General features: G+C 38.6%; 1 protein-coding gene and 2 long non-coding RNA genes across 4 annotated transcripts; 2 read left to right on the top strand and 1 right to left on the bottom strand.

Annotated features, from left to right (window-relative positions):
* Positions 1–559: 559 nt before the first annotated feature.
* disp2 (dispatched homolog 2 (Drosophila)) lies at positions 560–23,693 on the bottom strand. 2 transcript variants are annotated; one of them, XM_044143525.1, is made up of 10 exons: positions 22,936–23,693; positions 18,079–18,217; positions 17,167–17,432; positions 15,612–15,641; positions 15,400–15,523; positions 14,503–14,618; positions 11,997–12,121; positions 10,086–10,183; positions 9,109–9,267; positions 560–8,171 (listed from the first exon to the last, which is right to left on the bottom strand). In XM_044143525.1, exons 1-10 carry the CDS (start codon positions 23,028–23,030, stop codon positions 4,911–4,913), a joined length of 4,413 nt encoding a protein of 1,470 aa, XP_043999460.1. In that variant the 5' UTR covers positions 23,031–23,693; the 3' UTR covers positions 560–4,910. The 2 variants fall into 2 exon arrangements, with proteins under 2 accessions (XP_043999460.1, XP_043999461.1); XM_044143526.1 differs by lacking the exons at positions 14,503–14,618; positions 18,079–18,217; positions 22,936–23,693 and having other exon boundaries at positions 15,612–17,298.
* LOC122846513 lies at positions 9,208–12,056 on the top strand. Its single transcript, XR_006373250.1, has 3 exons — positions 9,208–9,293; positions 10,135–10,275; positions 11,971–12,056. It is a non-coding gene; the product is annotated as an uncharacterized LOC122846513 (long non-coding RNA).
* LOC122846515 lies at positions 12,980–18,043 on the top strand. The gene is made up of 3 exons (XR_006373251.1): positions 12,980–13,251; positions 15,403–15,497; positions 18,032–18,043. It is a non-coding gene; the product is annotated as an uncharacterized LOC122846515 (long non-coding RNA).

Here is a 23,693-nt window from a genome sequence, read left to right as displayed (position 1 = left end):
TTAGTCTCCTTGCAGGACACCAACTACAGGCCACTACGTCACACTGCGGCCTCTCCATAATTGGTTGACACTCTTCGTCCATTGGCAAATGTTCAGATTTTCCAACTCCAGCACTGGCCACTTTGGACACGCTTGATTGCGTGTTGATGCTCAAAACGTTTCAGTCGCGCAGCTCTTGACCTATGAAACGTTTTCCCTCACACGCGTCCACATAGACTTTGGATGTAAACCAGAGGCTCAAATCAGGCTCGATGTGAACCCGACATTAGTCCAAAATAAGATTCTTCCAATCACTGATCTCCCATAATTAAGGAAATCTGTATTGATAAATAACCTGATCAAGAAATCGGTTTACCTCTAGACATGAAATATGGAGAACATTTCCATTCATCCACTTGCATGTGTATTTATCGTATTGATTATCATCATTAGGAATCCACCGATATAAAAATTTGGGCTGGTATCGATATACGATATCAATATTACTACGTGTCAGCACCTTTTGGAAAAAATCCAAACAACAAAGAATTAAACATGTCTGGAAGAAAAATCAAAAGTCTGAATCAAAAGTTTTATTTCAGGTTTGTGAAAAGGTGGTAACCCAGACAGCTGGATGTGATGATGGTGCAGCTGAGGTGTTTTTCCACCACAAGATAAAAAGCCGGACTGTTCTTTCTTGAGTTTAAGGCAGGTCATTCTGCTGACTGCTAGAACAAAGACTTTCTAAAAACTTAATCACACTTATGGCATCAAAAGCTTTAACAACTCAGAGGCACATTTTATGAAAGTCTTGCCAAGGTCTCATGCTGAACCACGATCAAAGCCACTTTAAAGCCTCTGTTTTTACACTTCATGTCATTTAGAGGAACACAAAACACATTTTTTACACAAACAAACAACAAGCAAAGACAAATACTTTTCCAACACCAATAAAGTTTTGCATTGGTTAAAAATAGATATTTTATATTGACAAAAAATGAAAGATTTGACAATTCCCTGGCATAAATTTAAATTATAGCCTCATTTTCCTCACCAAAAGTCCAAATATACTTTTGATTTTTTTTTTTATTTAAATAACTTTGTTTATTTAAAATCTGTTTATGATTTAAAGTGACGAGCAAATAATCACAAATTATTATATTTAAGTCCGTCAGGATATCCAAATTTCCTGATCTTTTCTGATTTCTGATTTGATTGATCAAAAACCTCAGATGTTTAATCTGCTGAACGTTTCTTTAACAGAAATCCCACATCTGGTTTTCTGATTCGACATCAACCACCTGTCTGCATCAGCTTTATTTAAATTGAACAAAACGAGAGAAAAAAAATCACTTCCAAATGTTAAAGCACCAACTCAATAACAAACATCAACTTTTGGACAAAGAGCACTTTTTATAGTAAATTGTTCCAGGAGTGATTGCATTGGATTGTTTTAGACTTCTAATAATAATAAATGGCTTTAGGGATATCACCAGAAAACCTTACATGCTACACATATAATTAAGGCATAATTACACCATAATGTACAAAAGATATGCTTTTAAAAGTTGTTAGCTTATGGCCATAAGGGATACTCAATGTCAGTTTATCTTGAGTATGTAATCCAATTTTAAATATAAATATAAGCAATAAATTATATAATTTTAAAACATAAAACAATCTATATTGCTTTTATTTGGAACAAAAACTTGCACAGGTTTTGTGGAGTAATACAGGGAGTAAAGGTATCTGCTGTTGTAGAGGCTGTAGTCAGCTGGTTAGCAAACATTATCGTCCCAACTGTAATTTTGAGCTAGCATTTTAAGAGTGACAAACATCCAAAATAACCCAATTTCTCTTGATTGTAAGTAAACGGAGACATATAGGAAATTTATTGGAGTCAGCGTGAGCAGCAATGTGTGGGGGAGGAGCAAGGCTGCACTCCTGTGCTCCGTATAATAGAAAACATTTATTAACTGTTTGCAACTGCGTCACTAATCATTCGAGGCGCCATGATGGACGTTGGGGGTATTGAATAAAGCAACTGAAATTGTTTTCCTAAGTTGCTTTTGCCAGTTAATTTGTGGCTTCTTCTTGATCGAGTCGGGCTAATTTGTATGTGAACGTAACACACCTGGTTGGGCCTTATATAGACGGCGGCATTTACAGGTTGGAAATAGCTAGCTTAGAAACCGATTCATACCTGCTTCCTTTTGCGTGCCTGAAGTCACCACACATGGTTTATATTACTATATCACAAACAGCGTTTCCCTTTGCACCGGAGCAGCATTAAAAACGTACCAAAGACGAGATGCTAACCAGTTTTTTCCCCTACATGCTAGGCTACATGACGGTGGGTATTGTTTCCATGGTTACTAATGGTTAGACGCGTACCTTCGCCATTATGCAATATTGGACACTATCTTTCTAATCGTATTTACTTATAAAGTATATGAACGTTAATCTTCTTACCTTGTAAAAAGTGTTCGCTGCAAATCCGCGGTTACACCGAGGGCTGACAGTCATTTCTATTGGCAACTGCTATCCATTGCTGCCGTAAGTTTCCTCATTAAAAGTTATGCAATAAAATAACAAGTTTGGTTTTCACCCTTATCTGTACAGCCGACTGCGCAACATCTTATGACCATTTTTAAAGCCAAATAAACTAAATAAAAGCGATAGTAGGCTAACAAGATGTCCGATTTTGACAGGCATAACTGGAGCGCATTGGTTGTTTAACGTCCATCATGGCGGAGCGAGCCGAGTTCTGAAGACCGTGACGTCACGTGCAAAGGGTCAATAACAAACCATTGGGTCGGTTATGAAAAGTTTTTAAAACCTAAATATAGTTTCATACCGGAGTCAGTGATGATGTACAGTAAAATGTAACTTTTCCAGCAGTGAATATACAGTAAGTAAACAGTATTTTAGCACTTTTCTGCTGTTTTATACCAACCCACTCCTACAAAGAAGCTGAAATTTGTATTCAGTAGCCCAAACTTTGAAATTTCAAAGAAAAAAAATGGTTAGTATTAAAAGCTTATTTGAGGAACAAGATTTTGCATGAATATAATAAGGAACAACAAAATTATACAAAGCGAATCAGTGAATGTCAGATATTCAGAGTGTCCAGGTTCAGTAGCACAAAATACTTTTTTCAAGGTTTCAGTGATAAACATGCAACAGTCTTGATTTCTGCTGGTGCCTGAACAGATTTTGTTATGCTCTGCTGGGGTCAAAGGTTATGATTTGATTTGACCCATTTCTGTGAATGACTTTATTGCAACAGACAGACGACCTTAAAGCGACATTAAACAAACATGGTGTCACTCGATACATTTGCAGTTGGCCCATATTTCCTTGTTTGGTCACTTTTTGCATGATTTTGTAATTCTATAAATATAATAGGTTTTATAAATTAAGAGCAATAAATGCACAGTGTTTGGAAAAGGTTGCTTAACGTGATCATAAGTGCTTCAGCAGAAGGCAGATTGACTTTTTCCTCCTGTTTACTGAAGGAATGTTCAGATTATGGGTAGGTGTTAGAGAGATTAAACCTGAAGCCATCTTCTTTCTTCTTTTATATCTTTAAGCACAAATCTTTTCTGCCCAAAATGTGTTTGAGATGTAGATGAACTGTTGAGTCAGAACACGACCCAAACAACTCATACACTGTAAAACAGATGACCTGCATTTAGTCTACTGTCTTCTACTCTTTAAGTCAAATAAATTTAGCCAGTTTTAGAATTTGAACTTAAATGTGTGTTTGTGAAAGATAGACTTATGTTAACTTATTTTTATTAATTTAATCAAACCTCCAAGAGTTGAATAAACTAGAGTTTTTAGGTTAGCGCTTAAAAAACTGGAAGAAGAAAAAGACAGGAGTGGGGACTATTTCCCAGAATGCTTAGCGGCATGTTTCTGCACATTGGTGCGTTACGTTGATCTGACTCTTGTGTTTTATTAAGGCAAATGTTCATTTTAATATCCTGTTCACTCACAATGTTTTTGAGCTGAATTCATTGTGACGTTTAATAAAATTTATCAGATCAGAAATTTTGTTCATGCAAGTAAAATAATTATTTATTTTAACTTGATATTGTGAGTAAAGTAATAGGAAAATGTGTCTCTTTAACTAGGAGAGGATAGTTTTGTCTTGCATATTGTGAAATAATTATCTGTTTTAAATTGCAGCATTAAGTTGAAACTCACAATTCAAGATTAATGAACTTAATAAACAATGCTTACACAACTTCTCTCTTGTTAAATGAACTTAATGAATATTAATTTATGAGTTAAAACCAAAATGATTTTCTTGTTGACATGAATTGCATTTTCAAGGCAACAGGCGGACTTTAATTTTGAAGTTAAACCAGTTTCAAATGTTTTACAGTGTAGGACATACAGGTGGATCAGGGATTCGAGACCTTCATGATTCTATTGTGTTTTCATTACAAATGTGAGCAAAACTTTCTCAATAATCTGCTAATGTCAAAACAGCAGAATTTCGCCATTTATTAAGAAATTGAATTAATAAGTTTGTTCACGTGATAAGTCATTAAAAATCACAATCCTTCAACGACTTCCTGTTGTCATCTTTGTGGTTTACGCCAGTGGCAACATCCGGTCGTTGGTCATGTGACTCGTGTGATGCGAAAGAAGTGTTTATATCGTAACTAATTTAGATACAGCCGAAAAAACGTCTTATCCTAGCGCTAAAACCTTTCAAAATATTCCAAGTATCCGCAATTATATAGTTAATGGAAACGCAGCTGTCGTCTTCTAAGTTTTGAAGTCCTAACCCTCGATCTGAACAGAAGATGAGCAGTAAAATGTCTTCAGAAAACAAGGAAATAAGTCCTGATGCCTTCAATTCAAGCACTTATTGTTGAAATGTCCTGGATGTCTGCGAATCCACAGCGTCGTGTTGCTCAACGTGCATCCTCCCGCTGTCCGTCTCGCTTTATCCAGACGTCTGGTAGGTCTGGCCTGCTGTTGGGTAAGATGACCACTTCTTCACTCCGGCTGCTGCGGTCCTTCGTCTCGTAAACCGTTTCCTTCAGCGAGAGCCTCAGCATGTCTCTCTTGCCGTTGAGGTGTCCTGGTTGCAGCTGAGCCGCCGTCTCTCCATCCGCCTGTTGTGGGTTTGAAGACCCCGCCTCAATGTCAGTCAGACATGTTTCGCAGGAGTCCTCCAATCCTTCGCAGGAGCTCTGAGACTGGAAGTGCTGATTGTGACCCTCCTTTGTGGTATTTTCATCCTTCCAGAACGACTGCTGGTCTGTAGTCTCCATTGTGTGGCTGATGATGGTTTCCTCTATGCTCGATGATGAGGAGTAAGACGTATTGCTCCATTGCTTCCCCACAACTGATTGACCCCTGCAGGTTTTGCACAGCAGATTTCCAGTAGCTACATCTTCTTCCACCTGGCCTGCTTGGCGGAGGGTATTTTCTCTGTAAGGGGATGAAGTTTGAAGGGCTGGTTGGGCTGGATCCAAATCCTTCTTGCTCACCTCTACCCCACAAAACTCAATTTCATCTGAGAGCACCGAGGGCTGGTTGGACAGCTTGCTGGTACAGGTGCTGTTTTCAAAGCTGTCGCTCAGGCGGTAGGCCAGAGGCTGCAGCTCGTATTGCTCTGCGCCCCTGTGCAAACCGCCTCCTCCTCCACTGGTCTGTTTGTGTCTGTGCTGACGCTGGTGGTCGGGGGAGAGGTAACCACCTGCCTCTTTGTCATAACTCCGCCTCCCTCTAGATCTGCCAAAAGCCCCGTTGGCAGCAGGCGAAGGGCCAGGCTCGGCGCAGGAGGTCAGCACGCCGTCTGTGTCCTCCAAGCAACACGGCAGCGTGATTCTTCCGCAGCTTCTCTGTGGCCCGCAAAAGCAGCACAGGGACTGAAAAAAGAAGGTTGCAAATCCACACGCCACACATTTCACCAGAAACAGGAAAATCCCTATTTTTCTAAAATGTAAGGCAGTGGCAGGAAGCATGACAATGCCCATGAAGAAAAATGCACCAGAAACTATTGCTACAGGGCATCCCATTCTTTTAGTAGAGTGTGCCACTTTTCCTATCTTGTCCGAATGAGGAGCTAAGCTGTAGGAAATGGAAAAGTTGGCTACGAAGTCAACAGAAAGCCCTGCGGCGGAGGATATAAGCAGGGCCTCTACGCCACTCAGCTGCCACTCAAGCAGGACGAGGAGTCCAACAGTGACAAACACACTTCCTCCTACTGCAACAGTTGCATATAAACTAAGTGGGATATTCCAGGTTGTTAGCAGCAGCAGAATAAACGTGAGAGCTACAGAGAACCCAGCGACCACCAGAGTCTCAGAACTTAGAGATTGTTGTAGATCGAACAAAGACAACTGGCTGATGAACCAGCCATTCTCCAGCCCTTGTGGGGCTCCTAATATTTCTTTGTTGAACCATGTCAGGATTTCCCTGTAAAAACCACTGGTTCTGCTAAAGTTGAAGCTGTAGAGATAGGTGGTCTGGAACTCCAGAACGAGGGCAGCTGCCGTGCCGTTTGGCAGGAAGTACAGGCCTCCACTACGAGGCACATGGCTCTCAGCGTGTTTCTCTGCCAGCATCATATTCAGGCAGCTTTCAAAAACGCTGGGAGGGAAAGGGAAGGCGATGTTGCTACAGCAGAGATGAAGGGCATCAGTGGTTCCTGAACAGCGCCTGACAGATACCCAGCGCACCAGCTGCTCCACAAGGCAGACGTTATCCGTCATGACATCTTTATTTTCTGGTGTTGGAGCAGAGTAAAAGCTTTGGTTCTGAACCCTTCCACACAGATCTCTCAGCCAGACCTGAGCGTCCGGCCTGCTCATGTTAAAGTCAGGGTCAAAAACCAGGGAGCCGTTACTCTGTGGGTTAAAGTGATCTCCATTATCAGTCGGTTTGATGCCCCAAACGAGCAGAACAGTGAAAGGTTTGTCCTCTCCATTCCTCTGCCTCTCAAACATAAACATGTGGCGGTACTCAGCGTCGTATCTCTCAAAAGGGTGGCTGGAGCGGAACAGCTGGGCAACCCAGCTGTCCAGGGTGGGTAACCTCATGCCCGGGTCAACGCAGGACATGTACGTCCCCCCGGCAGCAAGAACTGCAAACCAGCACACCCAGATGTAGCGAAACTTCACGACCCCACAGGGTAGGATTTTCAGAAACAGCAGGTTTGAGGTGTCTGACAGGCCTCTTTTCAGTTCCCTCAGCTTCTGCACCATGCTGAAGATGCACCTCTTACGGGAACTCGTTTCCCAGAAGCCACCCAGGTTTTTGGAGCAGTGTGGATTCCACGTTTGCACCACCACAGACGCAGCGGGTGCCTTCCTGGAACGCTCAAGCAAGATGAAAGAGCACGGTATCCACACTAACGCCAGCAGACAGCTGATTAAGGAAGCAGTCCCCAGATAAACAGAGAAACATCTAATTGCTGTGATGCTGCTGAGATAACCAGAGAAAAAAGCTGCACTGGAGGTCAAGCCTGAAGCTACGATAATATAGCCTATTTCCTGTAAGGCTCTGTTTACTCTCTTCTCCAGGGAGGCTGAAGGGTTTTGCGTTAGCTGCAGATTCCAGAAATCTGTAAAGATAAAAACCTGATTGGAGCAACTTCCTAAGAGAATCAGAGCTGCTGCCAGGTTCACCAAGGGGAAGAAAGTCATGTGAAAAGCTACTTTATAGAAGAAATACGAGGTCAGGAGTGAGGCTGTGATTGCTAGAACAGATAATGCTACAATGAAGAAGGACTGGAGATATAAAACCATGGTGAACAAGAGGGATAAAACAGCGAGGACCGGGAACACCGAATCTCTCACCAAGTAATATCTGAACAGCGTCTTCTTGATACCAAAGTCTATCCCGGTTATGGTCGTGTTATTGTACGTCAGATCTCTTCTTTCAAGGCTATTCATGTAGATCTCCATCATGTGCTCTCCTTTCTGGACGGGTAAGAACAGAAGGCTGTACTTCAGCGTCGGTATTTGGTATTCAACGGTCTGAGGGCCGAGAAAGTCTTTGTCAACGAGGAAGTGCAGGATCTGGAACACAACGCGGGATTGTTTACAGCGGGAGGGAACGGAGGAGCAGCCGCCATGCATGGGTCTCTCTGCACAGGCCGCGGTCAGATCTCCCCGGTGGTAGGATGGAGCACATTTCCGGAGAAGATTCAAAGACTCTGAGACCTGGTGTGGAAGAAGGATAACAGAAAATGAGACCAAGGAACAGGAACTGTAGGCGTTTATCCAGATGCAAGCTTTCATACTGTAGATATCTGCATGAGTGAGCTACACTGCAAAAACACTAAATTTTACCAAGTATTTTCATCTAGTTTCTAGTGCAAATATCTCAAATAAGACAAAGCTAACTTATAAGTAACTTTTCGGCAAGAAATAGGAGATTGTTTTATGTAAATAATTTCTTAAAATTGATCTAAACGCACTTGTCTAATTGGCAGATTATTTCACTCAAAGATGGGAAATTTATCTTGTAATAACTGAACTAAACAGCCAATGGAACTGGTACTTTTAGATCAATATTAAGAAATTATTTACTTAAAACAAGCTCCTCTATTGTGCTGAAAAGTTGCTAGCAAGTTAGTTCTGTCTTATTTGAAGTGTAATAAGATATTTGCACTAAAAACTAGGCAAAAATACTAGCTTCTTTCACTTAATTAAAAAGAAAAATCATAATTTCCAAACTACATTTTGAATTAAATCAAGTTGTTTTTTGTCACATTACAATTTGTCTGACAATCTGAGACATTTAGGTGTCAGTTTTCATCTGGAACAAGTCAAATTTCAGTTTCAGTTCCTTTTGGGCAACAATATAAAACAGCTCAGCTCCAACTCCTTGGTTAGAGTAATAAAAACGAAAGTCTAGCACTGAAACAAAACTCCCTTGGCAATGACAAAAGTTAACTACAGCCTGACATAAACGATTCCTGATAAAACAGTGGAATCTGGCACAATTTAGCAGGAGCTAGACTCCAAACTCCATTATGAATTCAGACGTTATGGAAAATCCATAACTGACCTTCTCAATTTGCCAATCCAAACTGCAGCCTGTAACATTGTGGTGAGATCTAATTAGCTGAGAACTGATAACATAAAGCTACAGTGCCTGTTGTGAGGTAAGGCTGAGGCAGCAGGAGGCATTGGAGAGAACCGCCAAGTAATTCCCCAAAGACCAGCTTGGACAGCAGCCTCTTCTCAGCGTTCCCTCCGCTTCCACGGTCTCCGGCTGCTGGCACAGGTCCTGGAACTGAGCCTGGGACCGAATCTGATTCACAAGGAGAGCAAAAAAAGGTTTCTGAACTCGTGCCCGCTTCTGAAACTAATTTACAGACAAGAAATTAATCTCTTATGGGATTCAGTAGAGTGGACTTAAAATATTGACCGTTTGCAACTACGTCACTTAATCATTCGAGGCGCCATGATGGACGTCAGAAGTATTGGACAGAGCGACTGAAATTGTTTTCCAAAGTTGTTTTTGCCAATTTATTTGTGACTTTTATTTGTTCGAGTCAAGCTAATTTGTCTGTGAACGTAACACACCTCATCTGGGCTGATAGACGGCGGTAGCTAGCTTAGAAACCAACTCATACCTCCTTCCTTTGACGTGTTAATCAAATTACCGACTTTCCGTGAATTCATGCCACATGATTTATATCACTGTCATAAACGGCGTTTCCTTTTACACCGAAGAAGCCTTAAAAACGTACAAAAGTCAAGATGCTAACCAGTTTTTTCCCATACATGCTAGGCGACATGACGCTGCGGCACTGTTTCCATGGTTACCAATGGTTAGACACCTTCTCCATAATGCGATATTGTATATCATCTCTCTAATAATCATGTTGGCTGCAAATCCGCGATTACACGGAGCGGTCAGCCATCATAATAACTGTCAATCGCAGTTATTATGATTGACAGCTGCTGTCCATCGCCATATCTTTCCTCATTAAAGTTATAATAAAATGATAAGTTGTTTTTACGTTACGTCACATTAAAGGGTCGATAGATTACAGTCAAGACTGTCAAACAGATAAAAAGTGACATTGATAGAGGTTGGTATCTAAAAGCGAGGCGTGAGCTAACCCTGGATTGCTCCATCTCACACATGGCGTGGATGGCCTTCTGGCTCCAGAGACTGGCTGAGTTTTCGGATCGAAACACCAGCTGGGCGTAGCGCTCGCCTGCACGGAGAGAAGCAGATGGCGTCAGGCTACGAGAGCAAGATGACCGGCGGTGAACCATGTGATTCAAGGGATGGTTAGCAAACATCAAAGTGGGTATAAAAAAAGAAAGGCTTGTGAATTGTATGATACAATGGGGATGAAAGACGGCAATCAACACATTTTGTGCCAAACAAAAATCTGGCTAATAAATCTACTGAGGGAGATTTCTGGGTTTCATTAAAAACATAAAAGTTAAACCTTTAACAGAAATTGGCTTTCCACATAAAGCCACATATAAAACTGCTTCTTCTGAACTACCAAACCACATCACGAAACTTGGTATTTTCATGATGCATGATGTAGTCAGGGATCTTTTACGTATTTCTAGTCCAAGATATAGCAGGTTTTTGTCTGGTTTAAAGATGATCTATGATGTTTCTTTGATCAGATCCAAAGTCTGGCCCAGGGGGCCATTTGTGGGCCTTTGACTGATTTTGTGCGGCTCCCATTTGCAATCCAAAATGATGGAGGGTTTTAATTTGTAATCAGGGTCAAAATTCTTACTATCATAATTTTCCTTTAGAGGAAAATGTAAAGTACAACAAAAAGTATTCATGTTTTAACAAAAGGTAAAACTAAGAGACTTTTACTGAAAGCCAACTTTGTTGCACTCAGTTCAGCTTTTCTTTATTCTTTATTTAACTTGGCTAAATATGAAATATAGGAAACGTTTTGAAAGAAAGTGACCCAAATCCTGTTCTTATTACTGAAAATAAATGTATTCAATCCAGCCTAGAAGAAACTGAAAACTAGATGTCTTTCTTTTAATACAGCAAACATGCAAACTTAAAGTAGCAGTAATTTTCTGCCACCAAGCAAAGAAATCTTGAATATAATCTATGAAGATTTCCTGAAAAAAACAAGGATATTAATTAAAAAATAATTTTAGATTAATATCAGAAATTGTCTCCAAATAAATTGGAAGTTTATACATTTCAAATGTCACAATTTTCTAGAATATTTCTGAGATTAATCACAATATTTCTGAGTTTTTATTGGACATTTACTCATTTTTTTATTTACCTACAATTGCCCTGATATGGCTGTCGTAAAAATCCCTACCTACTTTATTTGCTTAGTTTTAGTTACTTTTTCTTTTTATTGCCCTTCTACTACTATGAAGTCAACAATTTTGGCCCAGATGGCAAAATCTAGACAAAATATGTTTGTCACATTTTTTTTCCACAAAATCATTCTTAATGAGATTTTAGCCTGGTAATTTCTAACTTTTATGAGTTCCTCTCAGAATGAGCTGCTTTAGGGTGTCTTGTCACTTTAAATCCAAATAAGTTCTTCTGTCGCCAACTTAATGTTTACACTCACATGTGAAAATGGCTGCAAACAGATGCACAATTATAAAACAGAATATCTTTGAAAAGCAGAAATAGGGCCTCCTGCACAACCAACAAGAATGCAGCAAGTGGTTTCTGAATAGTAAGTCAACAACAAAATCTTTGCCTTTTCTAGCAGCCATTGTACAATGGTAAAACCAGCTGAGAAAATATGCTGGAGTTCTAATAGGGTTGCTAGGTGACAATCCTAGCAACCTCCATTGAGGTTGCTAGGTAATGGCGCAGCGTGTTTGTATAATCAGGAGGTTTTTACAGCGGCCCTCTTTCTAGACACTGTAAAACATTAACTTATTGCCTAAGAACACTCGGTGTTTTTAAAAGTAGCAGGAGCACAAATGAAAGTATAAAAACCTGCAAAATGTGAATTTTGAATAATGTGTTCTTTAATTAAAGAACCAGGTGGTTCAGGATTTCTTTACCTGGAGCATCACAGAGGAAAGTGTCCAGAGAAAAGTCAGCAGCCAGCATCCTCTTAATACGACGACCTCTGGAGGCGAGCTGACTGCCATTACTGTCTCTGCTGACAGCGCCGGACTTGGCAAAGCTGGAATGTCAGAAAACACGTCTGCTCTTACAAATGTAAATACATTATACTTAAATTTTATGAATAATCAATTCTGAATTAATATACAGCCATTACAGGAAAAAGCAACTCATTAGTTTTGGCCTGGAGGGTTTTATTGTTTCATGGTGGAATGATCACATAACAAGCAACTGCAATTAACTTTACAAACAAGAATTGGTCACACAAGTTGTAATTTATTGTGGATTTTTATGAAATCCACACAGGGCCAAAATTATATACATGTGCTCAACATTTAAAGCTTCTGGCTTCACTCCGACTGGATATTTAACCTCTTTTATTGGCAGAACTGTCAGAGTTCATTTAAGTTGGTTGAGTCCAGAAGAAAGTTTGGATGAGTGTTTCTTATATTTTTAAAGCCTTGGCACCAATATTAGTCCATAAATTTCCATCACACCTGTTTTAATGATCCTAATAGCTTATTTGGGGGATAATTGTCCTGTTTGTACTCCAGAATCAACAGTTAAGTCTCTATTTTCATTTTTCCGTCCACTTTTTGCAATTCATCAGTTTATCTGCCAGTAAACAGCCCAGAGCATTAAGCTGCCACCACAGAGCTTGGCAGTTGGTATTTAGGACCAAAAGCCTCACTGTGACTTCTTCCAACATATTTCTTGCTAGACATAGTAATCTTTTTCTCCTCTGACCACGTGGTTTAACCAAAGTGGTGATTAACCTGCTTCACTGGACAGTAGCACTGGTATTCTAGATTTTTTTTCAGTTAAGCTTTGACCATTCCTGGTTGTTCTGGAACTAAAGATACAAACAATTAATCAATTTTACGCCTAATGGTTTAATAGATTAAAATTAGTTCCAATTACGCCAGTTTACACCATCTTTTATTTAGTGTTGTAGTTTAGCCGCCATCCAGCAGAGGTCCCCGCTGGTCATCTTCAAGCGGAACCAGCGAAATAGAAACAAAGATGGCGGCGGGCCATACCAAAGGAAACGGTTCAAACGGAGTCCGTAGTGGGATTAAAATGCACTTTATGCGGTTATGTGTTGAAATATAAACACTCGACAAGTTCCTAAAGTTTGACATGACGGAAAAATCATGGCGCCAATAAGCACGGTTGATTTTGATGGCTGTGGTGAGTTACCACATTTCATGGAGGAAAGTTTTAGCTTTCTTTCAAGAGCAACCACAGACTCTTTCTGTATAAACATCTCTCTCTTCACGGGGAATTATGTTTCACATGTTATTGTTTTCATCTTTTACTTTTCTGTTCAGATACTCAAGAGGTTCCTGTTTTTTGTCATATGGAGATATATACAAATACGTTCAGAAATGAGAGAAAACCAGAATTAATATAGCTGACGGAAAATATGTTAAAATTATTATTTTATTTTTTTAGTCAGCATAATATGAACAAATTCAGGCAAATATGTTATGCAAAGATGGTTGACCTTAAAATAAGAGAAAACTCAGGTTTTTAAGAAAATGGCCGCTTATTAATTAATTGTTAATCAATTCAATTTAAAAATACTTTATTGATCTAAAATGGAAATTAAATGTTGTTGTTACTCATATTAATTCAAATTCTTCATAGAGTTATTGTGTGTAGTGATAGCTGTTAGCAGAAAATATTTCCTGTAGCAGTCTGTATTACAGCAAGTTTGAAGATCCCTCTGACTGAAGACAATGTGTGTGTTTTCCATAGTTAATTAACTTTAGATTAATTTATTAAACAATAGCTTGCATGTAGGCTCGTCACAACAAACAATAAGTCAATTAAATCAAATTAAAGGGAGCTCAATAATTCCAATTTACATAATTTATCTTTTTCTTCTTTTCTGTCTTTCTACCAAAAACGGGATGATAAAAGTCTTCAGTCTGGTGCTTTGGTCTGAACTAACACTTCCTTTTTTTGAAGGACAATTTTATTTACAGAGACGAAATAATTAATTTTATTTGGTGTTTCTGTTGTTTTGTTTATTTATTTTTATTTAAAATTTCTTCCAGTGTTAAATGTTTATTAGAATTTGAAGTTTATTTATCTTTTAAGAATGTGCCATTGCCATTAAATTATTTGAAAATGCTCTCAACACAACAATATTATTGTTTATCACAACAAATTCAGGGAGAATTTATCATCCTGAAAACATTTTTGTTATTGTGACAGGCTAAGATATTTACCTAATCCAAACCAGTTTTCTTCCACCTGACAGAAGTTTGCTTGTTTGGGACTAGATAAAACAGGCTAACATGTAGCATCTGCAATGGCCTTGACCACAACCAAACAGTTTTAAAAAAACTCTGCCAGTTTGACCTTGAAAAGTGTTAAAATATCCAACCGAATGGTTTGCGGAAACGTCTCATTTTACTCTGACTCTCGGCTGACCTTTTGCTGAGCTGCTGTGGCTCAGCGGAAAGAGTTTTTCCCGGGCCGGTTTCCTGCTGCAGCTTGGAAAAGCTGGACAGCCGAACTCTGATGTACGTTCCCCGCGGCTGGAAACCCTGAGACGTTCGGAGCACAATGATTCACTCAGAAACAAAGAGAGTTGAGGAAAGAACGCTGCAGACGGCACAGTACACGAAACCTTTACTCAAGTTAGCGCGGCACTTCTTCAACATATTTTTACTAAAGTAAAAAGTAGCTGTCCAAGAAATTAGTCAGGAGTATAAAGTATTTGGTAAAAAGTCTACTCAAGAACTGAGTAACTGATCAAATTATCAGTCATTTAATATTTAAAAAATTACATCAGATTCACAAAAATATAAAGTTAAGTGGAAATTTTAGTATTTTAAGGACCAAAAAGACAATAATTCATATAAGTAACAAAAAAATAGCAAAATCAGGCATAAGAAAATGTTTCCAAATCAGTTTCTTTCAATAAAAAACTTGTATGTTTCTGTGTCTGGTGAATTTTTGGGTCAAAACATGTTTATTTTTCATTTCAGTGGGTAGAAAATCCAGAATTTTTTCTCAAGAGTAGAAATACTTCATAATAAAATCACTCAAGTAAAAGTAAGAAGTACAGAAAAATATTCCTAAAAGTACATTCTTGAGCTCAGATTCTTGCGTATTTAATATTTTTCCTGGTTTGCTGACATTGTACCTCCAATATCAACTAGTGTTAACTACTAGGATAATTTAAATTAAATGTGAGACTGAACTGACTCATTAAAAATCACCAGACGTTTCTGCTGTAGGTTTGACTGAAGGTGTGAAACCAGATGCGTTGAGGTGAGATTTCAATAACAAATCCTGCTGACTGACTGCGTCTCATTTACTCACCAGAAGCGGATCAGAGAAGTCTGGCAGAGGCCCAATGAAGAGTCCAGCCAGTGACAATCCCAGCAGCAGGACGGCACAAACCAGCAGCACCAGTAACGGTCGGTCCACTAACAGCTGGGAATACCTGCAAAAACAGAAATAAACAACAATCAAATAAATATTTAAAAATAAGAGAAGAAATGATGAATCCTACACCGGGATTTAAGACTCACTTTCTAATGATGAAGTAAAGTCCTCCAGTCCTGTAAACAATTAAAATGTAATATTAATAACAGAACATAATTATGACAGAAATGATCTACTTGTCGTCTAACATTTGAATTATAATATTGATATAAAAAATACTAATTCCACTGGAATATTTCTTCATTAATAAGATATTTTCCCATTCTAAGTGGTATAATCTGCCGTTTTTTGTCAATATTAAGGGACTGACTTCTATATCTTGCTGAAAAGTTACTTGTAAGTTGTTTTTATCTTATTTTAAGTGTACCTAGATATTTTCCCTAGAAACTAGACCAAAATACTTAATGTTTTGTGTTTTTGCAGTGTTGATCATACGATTCCTTCTATAATAATTTAAAACAAATGAAGGGAGAATGTCTCAATAACTGCACCTAAAAATGTTTAGAAGGTTAATTTAAACACTTACGCCTTTTATACAATATTAGAAATGCATTAATAGATGCAAATAATCAATTATTCCTCTCTTAAGAAAAAATCCTTTTATTTTTTTATTCCGTTAGTGAACGTTTGATCATTTGTTGCAAAGGAAGCATCTGCTGCTAAAAAAATAGTTGTTTTACATCAACAATTCAAAAATTCAACTGTTTTACTAAACATCAATATGGTGTAGGAATAACAAAGCATAAAATAATGGTCTGTCAAAAAGTGCTTAATATTTCTTTTTTATTATTTCTTACAGAATTTGAATTGTGTGAAGCTAAAACTCGGACACTTGAGGTGTTCTGGGTAGAAATTTATTTATTTTTTACAAATCTTATATTTTTTGTACAAATTGCCACACTGCTCTGAATTTGTTGTTCTTTCAGCAATCTGCCTTTTTATGACTGTTTATACTCCAGTTAATGATTAAATTACTAAATTAGTTAGGGATTATTACAACAGATTCTTAATCCAATTACCGTATTTTCCGGACTACAGAGCGCACCTCACTATAAGCCGCAGCCACAAAGTTTTTAAAACAACCTGGAAACGTACATATATGAGCCATAAGCTGCTGGTATCTCTACTGCTCTCTGTTTTCCATCTTAATAAATCTGCTGGATTTATTAAGGACGCATCCCTCCGTCTCCAACGCCGAGCCATGGATTCGTTCACCACCAGATCGATAGCCTTCAACTTAAAAGCTGCGTTTTATGAACTTCTTGGTGTTGTTTCCTTGGTGTTGTTTCCATGATGAGCGGGTTTGAGTTTGAAAACATTTCCCCCTTGTGCCTGCTGCTAGCATGTACTTGTTCTAAATGAAAATCAGCGCTTTTTTTTCTGATTTCCAATTTTGACTTCCAATAATTCACTTCCTGCTAAAGAGCCCCCTGGTGGTCGAAGAAAAATCCACAGGAAAGCCGCACCGGGCAACAAGCCGCCTGGTTCAAAGCGTGGAAAAAAAGTAGCAGCTTATAGTCCAAACATTACGGTAAAAATAATCTAACAAAATCTGTCCGCCAGCATTAAAACGTCAGGCATACGTTCTCATATTTCATTACTGGAAAACATGCCTTGGTGTTTTATTTAATTTTGTCCCACCTTACTGACGCCACGTGGCGCTGCTTCGGTTTGGTTCTGGTCTCATTCGACCCGTGCAGCCAGTGGCACCTGGCCGACCCGTGGCAGGACGCCTGCTGGGCAGAACCACAGCTGTGTCCGGGTTTCACCGCCAGCCCGCCGTCCGCATGAGGACACGCTGCGTTCGAGTGGCAGCAGCGGGCTTTGACTGGGCCTTGACGGCTGCAGTGGGGGCATTTATGGTGGCACGGCGAATGGCAGGCTCCAGTCTGAAGACGCTGCGGGACCTTAAGGAAGAGTAACAGGTTTTATGAGCGGTCAAGTCAAAGTAAAAAATTCTATTAGTTTAGTTTACATTAAGTTTTAAGCAGGACTAGTTTAACTAATCTGATTAATTAGTCATAGAAGGCACAAAAAAAATGTTTGAGGTTTACTTTCTAGTCCAAATATCTAAATACATTTGAAATAAGACAAAACTAACTTACAAGAAACAGGAGCTTGGTTTAAGTCAATCATTCCTTTAAGTGAAACAAGACATTTTAATTTATAAAATCCACTGGCAGATTCTTTCCTTTTCTTCAATATGGAGACATTATTTACGTAAAGCAGTCTCTTATAACTTGCTAAAAAGATATTTGTAAGTTAATTTTGTCTTATTTCAAGTGAGATGAGATATTTGAACTAGAAAATAGACCAAAAATACTTGGTAATATGTTGCGCTTTTGCAGTGTAGACTGTGTAATTTCATTTGCTACTTGAATTGTGTTTGTACCATGCATATAAATAACAGTATCATCTGCGTATGTTTGAATAAAGACATTTAAGAAGATGTTATTGCATAAATTAGAATAAAACATTGGCCATTTATGAGTATTTCTAAATATAGCAGGTATTGCTGGACACGGTGCTGCAGGTAGAGACACACAGACGTACCTGATGGTAGAGCTGGAAGGAGGAGGAGGGTTTGCCCAGGCTGCTGCAGCTGTCACACAGCTCCTCTGCAGAGGGGATGACAGTCAGCTGGGCCTCAACGGAGCCGTCGGGGGGGCACAGAGAAACCACCGGGATGCAACTGAGCAACGAGACAAATAAAGGCATGTAACTCCAACAACACGATGGAAGAAATACCTGGAAATGAAAGAATTATAGTAGGAGCAATTACCTTTTCCTCGTAGATTCAGAGTAAAAACGCACAACTCAGCAGCAATAATGAGGTAAGAAATGGATTCAGAAACACATTGTAGCTTCAGGTTGTACGTATGTAAAATAAAAAGGAGAAGAAGATTGTTGATGTAGGTAGGAATTGCACATCATGACGTCTTCAGGGCAAGAGGTTTGACATCATGGCTAATTGCTGTCAGGAGAGCCCAGGAGTTTCTTCACCCTCGTTTGTTAAAGATGTTCATGGAAATCTTTTCAAATACTGAAAAAAGCCTGAATTTTATTTTGTTATTATTAATAAGTGATCATCTGAACACTAGTGGTGATGGATTAGCTCATTTAAATACCTGCTACAGATGATCCTTCAGAGAGTTGGTGTTTGGGTCGCCTTATATTGGAAACACGCCGAATTCTGCAGCACACCTACATGTTAAGGTTCTCATAGTCAAGCTAGCATAACTGACCTACTTTCCTCTAACTACCTGTTTTTGCTTTTAATTACAACTTTTTCCTGACCTTATCTAGTTATCATACTGTTGACAATTAGTAGCAAAGCATTGCGTCCCTTCTTCTTTTATGCATCACGCATGCGTTTAATATTTAGCGTGTTATTTTGACAGCTAAAAGCGAACTCTGGTCCGTTTAAAACCCTCGGTCTCGGTTCATTTCAAGTGAACTCTCAAATGCTTATGTGAACCTCAACTGGAGACCACTCCAAAAGCAGGAAGTGAATTATAGCGCATGGCATTCTGGGTAAATACAACCAAAATAAACGTGCAAGTTTAGCGTTAGCGGGACAAATGTCATGTGGTCTTTTCCAAAAGAGAAATCCTACAACAGCTAAAATCTGAGGCCACTCCATTTTTGTTTACGTTATATGAGGAAGAAAGTTGCGCTCATGTCTTCTTCAGAGGTTTTTTTGTTGTCTCCTTCAGTAGTTCTTGGTGCAGCGCCCCCAGAGGAGAGGATGGGAACAGGTTTTTCAAAGGATTTGGTTCGTTTGACACGTTGCAGTGGGAAAGAAAACCGCAGAAGCTGAAAATGTAACAAATGTTGCAAAAGTCTACTGGACAATCATGTGTGAAAACACCCTGAAAGTGTTTATATCCCTGTACTTTTCCAACACTTTTCAAGCTTAACTCCATAGAAAATGCTCTTTCTACTCGACCCACAACTGTTCAAACCTACATGTGCAACAGAACAACGTATCCGACCTGCTTCTGCATCAGCCCCTGCACAGCTCGGCTCTGAACTGAAACGTTGCATAATTTACTCATAAACAGCCCAAGCTGCTGCCTAATGGCTGCTCTCAGTGAAGGGTCTGCGTTATTTGTTTTTCCAGCAGTCTGGACGCAGCCAGTCTTGTCATCTCGTAACCATGGCATTAGAGGGAGCCAGCGAAACCCGGCTGACCTCGCAGATACAGTTGCATCGAGCAGTAAGGGGCTCAGATGAGGTAAAAAATACAGTAAACCTGAAGATTTCTGTGTGCTAAAGACTGTTATAGGAATCTAAATGATTTATAGAGCAAAATATACACAGTAGCTCTGTCATAAAGCATTTTATTACTATTTAGGCACAAAATATACACAAATAGTGAATAAGAAACCCAGATGTCTAACTAATAGAGCCATAATTTACATAATTCATTAATATTTCTGAGAAATTACAAAAACTGATCCACACAGGACTGTGTCTGACGTCAGTGTGGCTCGTATGAAGCTGCATCTGAAATTACTTCCCTCTGCTGCTCCTCTCCTTGTGCACCGAACATAAACAGACACAGTGGAAAAACTTTGTGGAGCTGAAAATCTGAGTTTAGCAGAAAAACCACAAGCTAAACGCTCGTTTCCTGCAGATCACATTGCTGGCTTTGATTCTGGTTGTTTTCCCAACCTGTTAAAAGTCCCAAGCGGAAACCAAAACCAGCGGCAATGGTTTAGTTTATAGGTAAAGGTAGTTTTATTTATAATAGAGCTCTTATGAGAAAAATTATCCAAGCAGTTTCAATTAGCATGTCTGCGTAGCAACTTTCAGTCTCATCCGTTCATCGTCTTCAGGTACGAGGAAAGTGGGAGAAAGTGCAGGCATCATTCATCAATAAAGTTACGAATTTGTCAGAATTTTGAGAAGAAAATCAAAATTCTAAAAATTCTGAATTCTAAGAAAAAGTCAGAACTCTGACGGAAAATTCAGGATTTAAGTTAATTCTGACGTTTTGTCACAACTTTGGGAAAAAAGAGTCAGAATTCCAAGAAATTGTGACAAGAAAATTGATACTCAACAAAGTGGAATCCTGAGAAAAAAGTCAGAATTCTGACAAAATTTTCTTTAAAAAAGGCAAAATTCTGACAAGTTAGAATCCTGGTGAAAAAAATCTGAATTTTGAGAAAATAGTGAAAATTATAAAAAAAAATTCTGAATTTAGAAAAGTCGGAATTCTGAGAAAAATCAGAAGAAATGTTTAGGAAACATTCAAAACATTCAAGTTCCACTGGCAGATTATTTCACTTATAAGTAGAGATTTTCCCATGTTGTAAGTGAAATAATCTGCCAATGGAATTAGTACACTTTCCTCAATATTAAGGAATTATTGACTTCAAATAAACTCAAATATTGTGCCGTAAAATTACTTATAAGTTAGTTTTGTCTTATTTTATATTCACTAAGATATTTTCTCTAGAAAATAAACCAGCATACTTGGAAAGATTTAGTATTTTTGCAGTATTCATCCAGTTTAAGTGCCTGGGTATTTCAAAATAAGAGTCCCGTTGGAACAAAAAACTTGAGTTATCTCAAGAAATCCATGACAACGGTAGAATGGAGCCGATTACAAACAACACTAACAATAGTAAGTATGTTGCACACATAGAGTATCTTTGGATCAGTGAAGCATCTGCTGTTGAAATGTCGGTATGATGGGCCCCAAATGAAATCTGCCCAGTCTCCTGAAAGGCTTTGACCGGCCCTGCCTAATGTTCACATTCTCCTGAAACAACATATTTCCTCATGCCAGGAAACTCTCAATCTGTCAATCCAAATACTGACTGCTGATTCCGATAGAAATCAGATCTGTTGGGACTCGACCTAAAGTAACTTGGAGACTCTGCGTTTTGCATGTCAAAGAAGAAGAACAGGCGGCGTTCTCCTTGTAGCGACAGATGCTGCTGAGTTTAGCTCCATGTTTTCTCCAGCCTCGCTGTCTGATGTTTTCCAGCTAGAAAAGCTGCTGAGGATCAGAATGAGTGACTGGCTGACATCTGCAAGCCAAACAGCAGGAGAAAGAAACAGAACTGATTTCTGACGAGTCAACATTTTCATGTTAGCTTGCTGCTGCACTCAGTCCAGCCCTGTTTAAATGCAAAAAACATACAAAAAAAAAACATGTTCATCTTTCAAAATCATATTTTCAAAATGTTATTCATATATTTATAAATGTCAAAGTTCCAGACTAAATACTCAATTAGAAAGCTAAACATTTAGCTTTCAAATTAAACATTTAGCTAGAGAACTGAATAATTAGTTTACGAACTAAGCCTTTCAAAAATATTTAGTTTCAAAACTAAATAGTTAGGTTGTGAATTAAATGTTTAGGAAGGAAGCTAAATAATTAGTTAGGAAAATGGAAATTTAGGTCAGACTTAAATATTTAGCCTGACCTATTTACTTGGGTAGTAAATGGTTAGCGTACAAACTAAATATTTAGTTTCCAACTTAATGTTTAGCTAAAAAGCTTAAATATTGATTTTTCAAACTAAATATTCAGTTTGAATAATATTTACATTGAACATATTCAAACTAAATACTTAGGAAACTAAATGTTTAGCTTGGACTAAAAAATACTTGGTTCTAAATATATAGCTTGCAAACTAAATATTTATTTTCAAATTAAATGTTTAAATCTAAACATTTAGGTCATGAGTTAAATATGTATAGGAAGCTAAATATTTAGTAGAAAGACTAAATATTTAGTTTGTGAATCAAATGTTTAGTTAGAAAGGTAAATATTTAGCTCTTTAATTACATATTTACTTGGGAACTAAATGTTTACCAACTAAATGTTGGAATCAAAAGCTAAGTATTTAGTTTGTAAACTAAATGCAGTTTGTGAATTAAATATTTACTTTGTGACGTTGACATTTATAAATTTAGGAACAACATAGTTCCATCCATTCATTCATTCATTCATTCATTCATTCATTCATTCATTTATTCATTCATTCATTGTCTAACACCCTGGTCCCTACTGGGGTCAGGAGGTGCTGGTCCCGATCTCCAGCTAATCTTCCGGGTGAGAGGCGGGGTCACCCAGGTCGCCAGGCAGTTGTTAGTTTAAAAGATTAACAAATTAAAATTCTCTGACAGTCTAAATAAACTAAAATATTGCTATTAACGTTACAAATGGCAGCTCGTAGATCTGTCCTACTAAATTAATGCAGATCACTTCACCTGCCACAATAAAGAACATGAAGATGTTTTTAAAAATGCACGTAATTACAGTGTTTATGCCAACAGAGCTGATTTATGGGATCTTCCAGCAGGTGAAATCATCCCTTATTGAGACTTTTTCATTAATTAAACCCAAATGCGTATTTATATCAATTTCCCATGCAGAAAAAAGAAACCTACCTCTGGGCAGTCTGCTGAATTTCCTTCTCTTCAGTCGGAGAATCATCCACCACTATCGCATCAGTACTTTCTCCAATAATCGATCGAGCCTCCATCTTCCTCCCGATTCAATCAGCGCCTATTAAAAGGTCACAATCACCGCGGGGACATTTTAAATCAGTTTAATTAATCTGCTTTAATCTTCGTGGAGTGAATCCACGCGGATCAGACCAGCAGTGCTTGTTTCTGGGGTTGCTACTACACAGCGGCAGCATCAGGGATGTTTGCGTTAACCTGCTGCGCTCTGATTGGCTGAGCCGCGCTGATGCTGCTGACGCGGCGCGGTCGCTGTCCAATCGGATGCGGGGCTGGGAAGCCCGGAGACGGGCGGCATCCTGCAGGTGCAGCTGAGTTATTAACAGGAGCAGCTTAGTTATTAACAGGAGCATCGGCTCTGATGCTCAGTCTGAACAACTGGACCGGCTAAAAAGATAAAATAATAATAATAATAAACTACCATCAGCTCTGAGGGAAACTAATCAGGCGAAACCTTCAGTTTGTTTTCAGTTAAATACTTTTAAGGATGTAATGCAGGAGTCGGAACAAAACTGCTTTAATAACAACAAACAGGTCCAGAAGTTTCATATTTAAGGATCCAACTTGGTCCAATTCAAACCTCCTTAACAAACATAAAGTCACAGATAGATAGATTTAAAAAAAATAATAATAATACTTTTTTCCAATGAATATGCAGGATTTTCACTCTAAGAAGCATTAAG

The sequence above is a fragment of the Gambusia affinis genome, linkage group LG16 (genome assembly GCF_019740435.1).
Source record: "Gambusia affinis linkage group LG16, SWU_Gaff_1.0, whole genome shotgun sequence".
NCBI lineage: Eukaryota > Metazoa > Chordata > Actinopteri > Cyprinodontiformes > Poeciliidae > Gambusia > Gambusia affinis.
Note: the sequence above shows the minus strand (reverse complement) of the source record. Positions and strands in the feature narration are given on the sequence as shown.

What these genes read in the sequence shown, in the direction of transcription:
- disp2 (XM_044143525.1), bottom strand. Translation starts at nt 23,030, where the DNA reads ATGGAGGCTCGATCGATTATTGGAGAAAGTACTGATGCGATAGTGGTG. An exon ending in TTTCCTCTGTGATGCTCCAG is followed by an intron (nt 10,184 to 11,996) that starts GTAAAGAAATCC and finishes CTCTCCGTGCAG; the next exon opens with GCGAGCGCTACGCCCAGCTG. An exon ending in GTGAGATGGAGCAATCCAGG is followed by an intron (nt 9,268 to 10,085) that starts GTTAGCTCACGC and finishes CTTGTGAATCAG; the next exon opens with ATTCGGTCCCAGGCTCAGTT.